The 13,973-nt window shown below is 40.4% G+C and overlaps 1 protein-coding gene across 1 annotated transcript in view; it reads right to left on the minus strand.

Moving 5' to 3' along the window:
- The window catches only part of NFIB (nuclear factor I B), a 296,512-nt gene that overhangs the window by 21,161 nt on the left and 261,378 nt on the right, over positions 1-13,973 (minus strand). Inside the window, 4 exon segments of the mRNA XM_033172714.1 lie at positions 4,805-4,860; positions 4,863-4,886; positions 8,606-8,719; positions 8,722-8,770. Of these exon segments, the coding sequence (XP_033028605.1) occupies positions 4,805-4,860; positions 4,863-4,886; positions 8,606-8,719; positions 8,722-8,770 (243 nt within the window).

The following is a 13,973-nucleotide window of genomic DNA, read 5'->3' on the forward strand; positions in this document are numbered from 1 at the left end:
TGAAGAGACTATTTTTAAGGAGAATCATCAACTATACAAGCAGCCTAAATTTATGGTCATTACTACAATTTATATAGGCTATGTTATGTTACTTAATAATAAAAAAGCACTCAAGAATAAACGCCAATACCTCTCATAACCTGAGAGAATAAATCTCTCCAATGGCTCCTCCTGTGAAACACAGAATGTAACTGTGACAATATTTATTCCTAAGGGGTCAAAGTATATTAAAAGGAATGGTGAATGTTTAAAACACCTCTCTGGAACTAAAACCATTGGCTTTCTAATTTAGAATTTCTCTCAACTAATATAAAATGATTGATTGCCTTTATTTCATGTACCCCTTGATTTTTCTTTTCATTCATCATAGCCTACTTTAAACCAAATGCATTTAGGACCTGCCACAGGAAAAGTGGTCTCTTTTAAATTGTTGTAAAGTAATGAAAGGACATAGTAAATCAATCTTATTTCTGCCTTACCAAAGCATAACCTTTACTCTGTCCAAGTAATTTAGGCAATTCCTGCACGTGTGCTTCGCCTTGCCCCACCACACACAAGACAATAACATTATATGCACTGTCATTTCCGAGACATTTTTAGGAGTAAGATCCATATATCAAATAAGTACAGTCGTACCTCGGAAGCTGAACGGAATCCGTTTCGGAAGTCCGCCCGACTTCCAAAACAGTTCAGAAACCAAGGCGTGGCTTCCAATTGGCCGCAGGAAGCTCCTGCGGCCAATCGGAAGCTGCATTTGATGTCTGGGTTCCAAAGAAATTTCACAAACCGGAACTCACTCCTGGGCTTGCGGCGTTCGGGAGCCAAAACGTTTGACTCGCAAGGCGTTCAGGATCCAAGGTACGACTGCAGTTGGAAATGCTATCTTTTTTAACATGCCTCATAAGCTTTCTGACTGCAGCATCTGACTTCTACAAAGCAGCCAGAAGTGTAACCTGTTTCCTAATTAAGTATCTTTAAGAACCCAAGAATTACTGTACTTTTCCATGTATAAGACCAGGGTTAAGCTTTAAAATAAGATTAAAAATCTGAGGGCGTCTTATACACAGATAGTGCATGTGCCCATTTTCTAAAGTTGGGGTCCCCAAAAGTAGGGGGCATCTTATACATGGGGACGTCTTATACATGGGAAAATGCGGTATTTTCCTGGATTAGACCATGGTCCTTTTACTTGTTGCATTTAGCAATGTTCAACCTGAAACTCGCAAAGAAGTCAGGATAGCCAAGGTCATTCCCTTTCAGAGGTGCTTGCCATGGGTATGTGGTAACATGGGCCGGGAGGAGGCTGAGCACGGAGCCCAGGGCAGCACAGTTTCAATTGCCGGCAGTTCCTCCTCTCTTGCGCTCAGGAGGAGCCAGATACTGAAGCCGCCCTGAGCTCAGCCCCTTAACAATGAGATGGCCCGGCCCCCTCCCAGCAGATTTTTTTGGGGGGGAGAAGACACCTCGGCCCCATAGAGATGGCATCCTTGTTCCCTATAGTTTGCCGACAGCCTCTAGTACTCAGTACTAGACTGCTTCTGAACAGCAGCTCTTACTAGACCTATCCTCCAAGCATTTGTTTCTTCCTATATAGTCTCTGAGTTTGTGACCGTTATCATATACTGGAGCAAAAGGTTGTACACAGAAGCACACCTAAACATATACCGTATTTTCCGGCGTATAAGACGACTGGGCGTATAAGACGACCCCCAACTTTTCCAGTTAAAATATAGAGTTTGAGATATACTCGACCACAGATTCTCCACCCGGCGTATAAGACAACCCCCAACTTTTGAGAAGATTTTCCTGGATTAAAAAGTAGTTTTATACGCCAGAATATACAGTAATTAATTACAGAATGGGAAAAAAATGGAAATGGCAAAACACCTTTTCACTATTTTTTTTAAGTACCTCACATCTCCTCTCCATCTGCAGTTACGTTTAAATAATAATAAAAATAAAATATTCCAAGCTCTCATTCTACACAATGCAGAATATTTGGGATGGCAGGGGGCTATTGCCCCAGTTCACATACTTACCTGATGATCAATCTGTGTGGTAGAGTGGGAACGGGGGCCCCTCCACCCATATGCACCTAATGTGATGTGACCAGTTTCCTACATGAAACTTCTAATTTGCACATTTATCCCACCTTAAAGAGATTTTTAAAAATCAGACCATTGTGCATATGATATTCCAAGTGGCATGTTCACATCACAAGCTATTTTAGGAGCCTGGTGGAAGGTAAAACAGGGAGCCTATTCCTGTACTGTGCAAATAGATGACTGCCTGGGTCTAGGATCTATACAGTGGAACCTTGGTTCTCAAACTTAATCCGTTCCGGGAGTTGGTTCCACTCCCGAAACCGTTCATAAACCAAGGCGCAGCTTCCGATTGGCTGCAGGAGCTACCTTCACTCAATCGGAAGCCGTGGAAGCCACATCGGATGTTCAGCTTCTGAAAAACATTCACAAACAGGAACACACACTTCCGGATTTGTGGCGTTCGGGAGCCGATTTGTTCGGAAGCCAAGTCATTCGGGAACCAAGGTATCACTGTAAAGAGCTTTTTTCAACTCTCAACAAGTTCATACCCATTAAAGAGTAATACTTTATGAAACTCTCCAGCTCTTTCCCCTCTCTTTACCTTACAGGAATATATTTCTGCATGAACAAGATACTGACACATTTATAGCATTTTCTTAATGTTTTGATATTGGATTGTATCTCGTTGTGTGCCTCTACCAGTGGAATTATTTTTTATCGGGCAAAATTTGACTTGAGTGGAAAGGGGTGGGATACTATTTTTGTTAATATATCATGCCCACTGCAACCTCCTCTGGAGAGCTGGGGTACATTTGAAACAGGTGGCTCTGCAATTTGCATTTACAAAAGGGTGATATGCAAAAATCACACGCATCACACATACACACCCTTTCTGTTTATGAAAGCCAACAAAAGTACCGTATTTTCTGGCGTATAAGACGACTGGGCATATAAGACGACCCCCAACTTTTCCAGTTAAAATATAGAGTTTGAGATATACTCGACCACAGATTCTCCACCCGGCGTATAAGACGACCCCCGACTTTTGAGAAGATTTTCCTGGATTAAAAAGTAGTCTTATACGCCAGAATATACAGTAATGCCTGGTCAAAGAGCCTTCCACTGATAGAGGGACACAGTCGTATACAACCTAATCTATCAAAAAGACAATTTTAAAAAAAATAAATAAATCAGAAAATGTATTGCGCAAACATGGAGTTTGTAGCATGAGGACTGCCAATCTGCGACGAGCTTATTTGCATCTATTGTTAAGATTGCTAGAGAGCAGCAAGGAATGTGGAATTGTGTTGCTCCCATTGTTAATAGATTGAAGGGCAAAGCAGTCCTAATAAGGGACTGGGACATATTGGGGTGCCGCCAGCTTGTGCCTCATAGGGTGCAAAGTTGGGGAGCATGGTTTCTCTGCTTCAGTTTTGCTGTGCCAGCCAGAAGCCTGGTGTAGCAAAGCGAACCCAAATGGTCTCTGAATAACCAACTGACTCAAGACCCAGTAGATACATACATGGCTGGCCCTGCTAACATTCTGTGTTTTTTTTGGGGGGGGGGGGCTTATGCCAGCATGAATCCTGGTGCTGGTACCAAGCGAAATCCTAATCCTCTCAAGCAGCAAAGATCAGGGGTTTGGACTGCAGCCTAACATAGCTTAAAGAAAGTCAATACTGTGGTTCCATGAGATTTCTTAAATCCAGTGTAGGAAAGAGTGTTGTTGTTTTTTTGTTTGTTTATGAAGGAAAGCATGTACTTAAAATCAAGTGACTGCATACGGGTCGAATTACAAGCATACTATCAGAAACTTTAAATAGTTGGTTTGAAATAGCCAATCATTATTTGGTATTTACTCTTTGCAGATGTTTTCAGTGAAGTCTCACGGGTAAAGAACAAGAAAGCCTCTGTTGTGCATCAGCTATTTTGAGTAAAGTTTCACTGAATTCTGCATAAGGTATACGTATAATGCCACTCGGGCCTCGGTGGTTAAGGTGCAATTTCCAGATGCAGCAGTCTAACTATATCACCATACCACGAATGTAGGCATAGGGAACAAGTGGTGATATGAATCTATGCCCATTAGGCTTCAGAACTGTGTAAGTTGTAAAAACAGCCTATTGCATCATCATGAAGCACATTTTAATTCTGACGCTTCAGAATTTAGTTTTCTTCTATGCCTAACTAGCAGTATGGCAGTATTGCATGCCCCTGCCATTAATTGATGGTGGGTTGGGTTGTTTTATTAGCCACTATTAATCTCAGCTGTCATTTTGGACGAACAATTTATTTTCATTAAATGTACAGCATTAATGAGGTGTGAAATCTAAAATGCTACTTGAAATGTAAATGATGTAAAAGAAATTGGAACAAAAAGGAGCTTGCGTCACAGTAAAATCAACAATACACTCCGAATGTATTAATCTAGGAATGATGATGTTCTGCAATTGAATTTTATTGTATTGTTATTCTTTTGGAACTGTTTCTAGTAGCACTGTTTCTTCACAGAGGCATTCATTCATACATATTCAACTTCCAGGAGTTTAGAAATAAGGTAACTGAAAGATTCACCATGGAAAAGCCTTTACAGAACCCTACAGAAGCATCTTGTAGTTATGCAAATACTGAAATACAAATAGGTTTTGTTTAAGGGTACTCATCCTGTTCTAGTTTTAAGGTCAATGGCAACATGGATGCAGGGACTTCTTGCAAATACTCGTCTTTTTACTGCTTATACCTATGTGAAACTTGCCCACCTGTTGTTGGTGTAGAAAAGAAGGGTCTCTTGGACTTAGTCCCACATATCGATTGGCTGGGATGTGCCTGAGGCTGTGTAGGCTGATTAAGGAAGAACAAACAGATTGATGAAGATAGACACCTATCCATTTCTACCCTGTATAATTTAAACACGAGAAATTCAGAGTTACGAAGAACCAATTTGACTGAGGGACGGAGTTTTATAACACCTATGGACTTCAATGGAATCTGAATGAAGGCAGGGCCGCCTTTCTTGCCAGCGACAGTTTCTCTACACGATACACAAATTTTTTGCCAGCTCATTTTAAGAGATGCGTAGCCAGATGCTCATTCAATGCAGCCACATAAACAACAAAATTCAGAGGACTAACAATTTGCTACAGTAGTATGAAGTTTATTCTTAGTACCACTCGGATTTAGAAGATAACTGAGCTAAGGTCAGTGCTATTTTTCCTAGAAAAAGAGGGAACGTCTCCCTTGTTCTCTTAGAATGGCAATGGCTCCCAGCTGAGAGGTGCCGGAACGGAGTTCCAGCTGATTGAAAGCCCTGGCTAAGGCTATTTTTTAAAATGAGGCATAAATGGTGTGTCCCCCCCTTTTTTCTAAAGGGAGATCTGGGTATCCCTCTTCTGGAAGTTAATATAAGCAGCATCTAATTATTATACGAATACTGTATTTAAAATGTTCGCGCTTCGTACTCCAGCAAACTGTGGAGCAAATGTATATAGTGTCAGTTCTAGAAAACTGACCTATAATGTAGAAGCTCCTAAAACATTTCTCTGCCCCCATGTGTGTGATTAATGGAGTGCTTCACCTTTCCCCTGTGGGTTACCTTTTGAATTGAAAATAGTTGTGTGTTGACTGAATGTCATTACTTCGATTGTGTCAAGGAGGCTGGTTGTTCTACTCTGTTTCCTAGTATGAAAATATCTTTATTACACAAATCAATTTCATAGTAAGGTGACCTTAACTTCCTACTGCCAATTGCATAAAGAACAAATAGATAAGCACTAAAGGATCCATTTAAATGGTATTATATTTCTATTTAAAACAAACAAACAAATGGTGTCTTATCTATTTCCTTTAAAAAAATATTTTATTGAATAGCCACCATGAAAATTGATTACATGTTTACATGTAAAGTGATATTTCTATGAAGGAGGAATATCCATTCCATATAATTTCAGCAAAAGTAGTTTTTACTTGTGAAATGCTGTATAAAGAGGCCATTTAAATCAACTTTGGTATGCACTGATCAGGACAAAGATATACAACTAGGAACAGATAACAGCACTGTGATAATCTTAATATCACATTTGGTGACACTTTTATCTTTTGGCCAATTCTAATTCATTAGAAATAAAATTGAAGGCATCCTTTTGTAAAGTATTATAGATCAGCCAATCCCAGATACATAGAAGGCAATTCCTCCATGTGCTATATATTCAATGTAGTTTTTTTTTAACAAGGCTTAAATAGAAGTGATCAAATCTCTTACATTTTTTTTTCCTGGTGAAATGTTAGATTAAAGAACTATCTATTCACTGCAAGTAATACATTTTAGATATGTAAAACTCCTTTAATATTTAATGTTGAAATAAATGCAATTTTCATGCACAAATGGCAATCCATTTGTGCATACCTTTGCTCTTTATGCACAAAGGGAATTTTGCTAACACAATGTTTGCCATGTGTTTGTCATATCCTTTTCCAAAGACCTAAGGTAGGATCCCTCAAAGAAATGCACCTATGATGTGTATGTGATGGGTTCCCTTGCGTCCTTAAACACCATTTAAGCTTCTAAAGTTTCGTGAATGCTTAACTAGTGCCATATTGCTTGGAAAGCACATGAGATATGATGAAACAACTAATCAAGAGTCAAATCTGAAGCTCTAGTTTCATTCCATTTTTAAGGGTAGAATAAGAATACTGTAGATCATTAAAACCTTCTTTACTGTTCAAGAATTTGTGCACACTTAAGAAATCAGAAGAATTATAAGACTATTAATTACCGTATTTTTCCGTGTATAAGATGCTCCGTGTACTGTGTAAGACGCCCCCTATTTTGGGGGGACTCCATATTAAGAAAACACCCCTCAGTATTACCCATGTATAAGATGAGCCCCAATTTTAACTGTAGGTTTTTTTAAAACCAAAAAATTAGTCTTATACACGGAAAATACGGTAATTCATTAATTGGTAGGTAATGTCTTCTGCTTCTGCTAATAGTGCAATCCGATGAAAGCCCACTCAAAAGCCCCTGCTGAGTTCAATGGGACTAATACCAGGTACATTTTATTTTTTATGAATTTATATATCTCCCTATACCCGGGGGTCTCATGTGTACAGGACTGTAGCCTCCATTATTTTATACTCTGCTCTCTCTTAGTGTGGTTAGATGAAATGGACATTATACAAAAGGGCAGCAGTCTAGATTTATCTAAGCTAACAGAAATTTTGCTACTGTCCTAACATCGTATGTAGATGGAACCATACGTGTTTAACAATATGTGGGGTAATAACATTTAAGAATTTTTAATTTGAAACCAGTATCTAGGCAGAGAAGCCACTTGTCATTACATGATTACAACAATACTTTTCAATTAGTGAGAGGGTATGTATATGCGTCTGTCTGTCCGTGTGCTGTTTTTATTACAGCTGCAATGTTGAATTTCAGACTAACGTGGAGAACCGCAATGTGTTAGAACAGTAATATGGAAGCTGCAAGATACACTTTTAGGTAGTGGGCACTTCATGTGACATCCATAATGTAAGCAAAGAAGGCATGGCTTGGCCTGTGTGCAAATTCCCGTGCCACCAATCACACGTTCCTGGTGGATAATGGTGCCAGGAACATTTCATTCAACGGGGACAATCTAAATGGCGACCACTTAATTGCAGCAATTGGATGGCTACCACGGCATATAGAAGCAGTTCCCGGGACTCTCCTTGTGGCTGCTGTATTCCTGAGAAGTGGCTCTAACAGTTGATACGCCCTACATGTCTATGTCTGCAATTCCATTGAAGGCTATAGGATAATTTATGGGCTTGTATTCAACTAAATCATTACATGTGTGGAACTTCTACTCACCTCACTTTCGGCCCCTGCCATCTGCTCCAGAGGTTTGGGAGAACCCCCAGAGCAACTGGGGGGGCGCAGGCGGAGAGGAGGTTGCACTGCACAAGTGAAAGTTGTTCGAAGTGTGCAAATTGTGTAGCTGGATACAGCCCACGGTACTCAACATAGCGAATTAGCAAATGCAAAACTTTCAAACTCTCGTTAAATATAGTTAACCCGCATAGATTTTTCAGTATCAGCTCTAATGAATTAAAATGCTTAGGTTAATTGAGGATCATGTGTCTGATTAAGTATGTTTTGGATGAAAGCTCGCTTGGGAGGAATCAGCTGAATCTCTCTTTTTTCTGTCTGTCTGTCTCCCTTTTTTTTTATTCCAGGTGTTGGCAAATTTAAAAGCTTCCAATCCAAGTATGCTTCTCAATGTCACAAGAATGTCCATCTTTAAATTAATAATCAAGCTTTCATTCTCTCCTGGCAATTGATCCTCAAATCAATTGACTTCCTGCCCTGAGATTGTGATTGCCGTGTCACAAATGTCATACAGTAACTTGAGTTATTCTAACTGTACAGAGTAAACGTCTTGTCAATGTTCTTTATTATCAAACTTGAGCATCTGCCTGGTCAAATCGCAGGAAAAGCCACCTATATTGGCCTTAACTTGAAATGGTTTTGATTTATTTTATTTTGATGGACAGCGTTTGTTTCCTAGAAAAATACTTACTGGTTGCTGTAGGTGAAGATGCCTCACCTTCAGTGGATGTAATGATGGGTTTAGTGTCTGTCATGGTCAGGGTCACAGGCCGCACCGAACTGTGATGGGGAGAGGGTGCCAAAACGGAGTAAAATGGCCAGGCATTTTCCCTACTACTTGACCACTGCTGTTAGGCTACAAAACAAAACCAGAAGAACGCCTTGTGAAATATACATGTAATGCTCAAGAGAGCAATCTACTTTAGGGTTTTCCAGAACCCCAATGCGGTAGTGTTTCACTTTGGGATCTATATCCAGCTCCGAGGGCCTTCTGGCAGTTCCCTCACTGCGAGAAGCGAGGTTACAGGGAACCAGGCAGAAGGGCCTTCTCGGTGGTGGTGCCCGCCCTTTGGAACGCCCTCCCATCAGATGTCAAGGAAATAAACAACTACCTGACTTTTAGAGGACATCTGAAGGCAGTCCTGTTTAGGGAAGTTTTAATGTCTGGTGTTTTATTGTGCTTTTAATTCTGTTGGGAGCCGCCCAGAGTGGATGGGGAAACCCAACCAGATGGGCGGGGTATAAATAATAATAATAATAATAATCATCATCATCATCATCATCATCTCTGCAAAGGAAAGAAGATTTAGGGATTTGTGATTATCATGAAGGTAATATTTCCAAGAGCCTATTTACCTTATAAGAAACTCACTAGTGAAGGCTGACTGAAGCCATCCTATCTGACTGAAGTGTTATTGATGTTGTTATTTATTTATTTATTAAACAGTACAAATTGAGGTCCAGAGGGTGGTACACAAGAACGGGGCCTTCTCTATCGTGGCTCCCCGTTTGTGGAATGCTCTCCCCAGGGAGGTTTGCTTGGTTCCTTCATTATATATTTTTGGGCGACGGGAAGAAACGTTCCTCTTCAACCAGACCTTTGGCTGATTTAATATTCTTCAGCCTTTTAAATGTGTCTGTGGGAAGGAAGGGTTATTGTTGTTTTGCTTTACTTATTTACTTGTTTTTATCCTGTATTTTATTCTGTGAACCGCCCTGAGATCTTATGATGAAGAGCAGTATATAATCTAAATAAATGAATGAATAATTTCTCCTGTTTTACTTATACTTCAAGTCTGGATAATTCTAAAGAGTTTAAGGAGGACACAGTTATTTATTTAGCATGGGGTGGGGTGGGGTGGGGAGCAATCACAAAAGATTCCCTCAATATGTATCTTAAGACATTCCCCAAAATGCCTCTAATAATGGATTTGAAATTAAACAGTGCAGATTGTGAGTTTAATAATTCCTCACACACTTTTTATTCAGATCACGGCAAGTGATCCTGAGTAAATATCGAATATTACTTATGTTTAGTTATGTACCAGCAATGGTAAAATTCTAGAGGTGCTTCCAGGCTGCCGCTATTTTGGGGTAGGATTCAGTCAAACGTTGGCAAATTCAGATTGTGCAATTTTGAGTGGATTGGGAGGCCTTGTGCAATGAAATTACTTCCCCCCCCCCCAAAAAAAAGATTTAACTGTTTGCAATAAGGGAAGTGGCAGGAAAATGCACTCAAAACTGTGGGATAACATTTGCCTTGACACAACACCATCTAACTTGTCTGAAAACATAACAGAATGAATGCTCATTAAACAGACAACTTCATCTGATCTCCCTGCGAACAAATCAGGATGAATGCTCGATACACAGGTTGCCTAGAAGTGCCCTCTAGGTTAACTAAACATAAATTCATTAAGTGGAGAAGGAAACAGGTCTAAAACTAAAATTAGTGTGATAACTAGAGAGTGGTTGGAAGGTGGAAATCAGCATGCTTATTTTGCTATGTAGCAAACAGCCGAAACAATTCAGATATAAACTGAACACACTGCTTCCTCTGCCCTCCAACTTCTTTTTCGCTTCTCTGGTAATCAGAGACCAATTTCATAACTGATTGCTTCACGTCTTTGCATTAAAAGGTTGCTGAAATATAATTGTAAAAATGCCTAAAACCTAGATAGCTCACTAGAAAATGCACTAACTAATCAAGTTGCGTTCAGGAAGCAGAAAAGTGGCTAGATCAAGAACTGTATTTAATGACTGGACACGACACAGGAACCAGATACAAGCAAACATAATCCTGATGGGAAGAAGTCGCTGAAGAAAACCTAAGCCTATTTCTGCTACCAGCTGGGAAGAGGGATCATTTATAAATAAACACATGCGCACACACGCAGAATTTCATGCACACAGTTCAGCTGCCTTCTTGTTCTTGGATACAACAGCCTATTTGCAAGTCACATTTAAGCTTTCTCCATGATAGGAGTAGCCCCACAGTTCATGCTGTTGGTTGTAAACATCCAGTTTCTCTTTACTTGCTACGGGTTGCCATCTAAACATTTCCCCCCAACAAAGCCCTTAAAAAACAAAAACGAATTCAAATTACTTTGAAGAAGAAGAAGAAGAAGAAGAAGAAGAAGAAGTTGCAATGCGTACTAAAATATCTCAGTTTTCCTGCTAAATTTGCTGAGACAAATACACCATACCCCAGGCGCACCATCTAGGGAGGGATGGGGGGGGCTGAGGGCCCCCCAAAATTATCAAGGAGGGGGCCAAATTCCCCGGCAGCCATACATGTACACTGAGGGGTGTTCTTGTGTCATATGCGCATGGCACAAACATGACGTTGGGCATGCTGATCTATCTAGCTAAGTACTGGAAAGTAGCAGCTGTCCAGGATTTCAGGCATAGGATATTCCTAGAGGTGCCAGTGGTTAAACTTGGGGCCTTCTGCATGAAACACAGATGGCTCTTCCACTGAGCTATGGCCTTTTCCTTAATTTAATGCATTACTTAATACAGTTGTACCTTGGTTTTCGAACAGCTTAGTTCTCGAATGTTTTGGCTCCTGAACGTTCGGAAACCGTGCTTTGGTTTCCGAACGTTTTCTGAACAGATTCTGTTCAACTTCCAAGGTACGACAGTATGACTATTTGGGTGATTTCCAAGGCTTTAATTAACTGTTCCCAAATGTTTGGGGCAATCTAAATCTAGGTGCTCACACCTATATCCTTTCTCAGTGAAGGATCCAGAAAATGAAAGCATTATTAGTATACTCTTGCTAATATACCACAAGCACAATGGTAAAAGGAAGTGACTTTAGTGAAAAGTATTAATGACAGTGGGGGGATGAGAAGTACAGCTAAAACAAACCAATCCATATTCACAGATGTGAAGTGCTCATCTCAAGTTTGAAATAAATAAACAAATCACTTGTATCTTGGAAAAAGCATCAGGAACTGGTGTCCCTTGGGAATAAATTTATCCCAAAGTTGGTGAGCAGCCACCAAGCCACCTGTCTGCACATGTTTGATTTATGAACTTAACGTCAAAACAGCAACACAAACAGGTTGTGTACTGACTGCAGAGGTTATGATGAGACACAGAAAATGGAACAGTGAGAGGTGCTATGGTACTGAGGCCCCGTGCCTTGTTGCAACTGAATATTATTAGAATGAAATCTTGGGCATACGTAGTTTTTAAATTTACAGTATTTGTTACTGAATAAAACAGCAACATGGGATATTTTCAGAGCAACACTGCAAAGCTAGAGCAAGCAAAACAGTGATAAAAACAGAATTACTGAAGTGTGTAAGGCAGACACATCCTCTATTAATTGGGTTAGTCTCACTTGCTGGATCATCACCTTGTCATGATGAGTGGGCTTGCACGTTCCTATGACCCTTGTGAGTGAAGCCATTGGGAGTTTTGTATTCCCAGCAGGGTCACCCAAGATCAAAGGGAAGGTGCTGGACAAAGAATGATCCAAGAAGTCCTCAATGGCAGAACAGGCAGAAGATAACAAGCGGTATGTCATAAAACTGTGAAGGCGGATGAAGGCCACAGCAGATAAGAATCTACCGGTCTCTGGGTGATTTTAATGCAAGAGTTGGGCGAGATTTCAATCCGTGGTCTGGGACTATTGGAAAGAAGGAATTGGCAACAGCAACCAGAATAGAATCTTACTTTTTACAATATGCGCGGCGCACAACCTTGTTATTACCAACACACTCTTTCAACATCAAAATAAATTTAAAACATCATGGAGCACCCTTCGTTGAACCACTGGAATCTCTTAGAATATGTAATTGTCCGACCTTAAGATGGCTGAAATATGCTCCTTACCAGAGCTATGACGAGTGCCGAACAGATCACCGATTAATATGTTCCACAATGGCTATCAAGATTATACCTCAACGCAGGCTTCAAGGAAGGAAACGAAGACGCAAAATGAACACTCAAGCCCTTCAAGATCCCTATTAAGTGGGATTGCTTCCAAATGACTCTTAAGGACCATCTGCTTTCAGAGTTCCCCGATAAGACGGAGGAATGCTGGACCAAGCTAAAAACATCCATTATTGCAGCTTCTGAACAAATTATTGGATACCAAACCTAGAAACACCAGGAATGATTTGATGAGAATGGCAGTGAGATTGAACGCATTATTGACAAGAAAAGGAAGGCCTTTCAGATCTGGCAAAGAGATAGAAACTGCACAACTAAGCAATAGAAACTGCTAAGATTGAGGTTCAAAGAAGAACCAGAGAACTAAGAACACCTGGAGGATAAAAAAGATCAAGAGATCCAGCACTTAGCCGACACTCATTATGCACAGAGTTTCTTTAAAGCCAAAAACACCATCAAGGGCCAATAAATCATGACATATGCCCCCTACGCTCAACAGATAGTACCACATTTAAAAGATAAAGAAGCTATTGCACTGCACTGGAGAGAACATTACCAGCATCTCCTTAACCACAACTCCCCCGTAGCTGCTGAGGTCCTCTCACCAATTCTGCAAAAACAAATTAGAGGTGAGCTTGCAGTATCTCCAAATCTGGGAGAGTTGTGTACGGCTATTAACCAAATGAAAAACAACAAAGTCAGCGAACCTGATGGGATACCTGCCGAAGTCTTCAAAGTGGCCAGAATTGAACTTACACAACAACTTCACAAGCTAATCAAAAATATCTGGGAGAGAGAGATCCAGCAGCCTTTAGGGATGCCAAACTTCCTTCTCTCCTCTCTCTCTCTCCCTCCCTCCTCTCTCTCTCCTCTCTCTCTCAGGTGATAGAATGGATTGTGGAAACAATCGAGGCATCTTTATTTGCTGCAGCCAGCAAAATTCTTGGAAGGACCTTAGCAAACCATCTCCTAACAATATCCGAGGCTACTCTTCCTGAATCCCAAAATGGTTTTCGACCTTCTAGGGGGACAGCGGACATGATTTTCACTGCTTGGCAGCTTCAAGAAAAATGCAGAAAGCAAAACCAAACCCTGTATATGGTGCTTATTGACCTCACTAAGGTCTTCAACCACTAAATAATAATGCCCTATGG

Source organism: Lacerta agilis, chromosome 16, assembly GCF_009819535.1.
Source record: "Lacerta agilis isolate rLacAgi1 chromosome 16, rLacAgi1.pri, whole genome shotgun sequence".
Lineage (NCBI taxonomy): Eukaryota > Metazoa > Chordata > Lepidosauria > Squamata > Lacertidae > Lacerta > Lacerta agilis.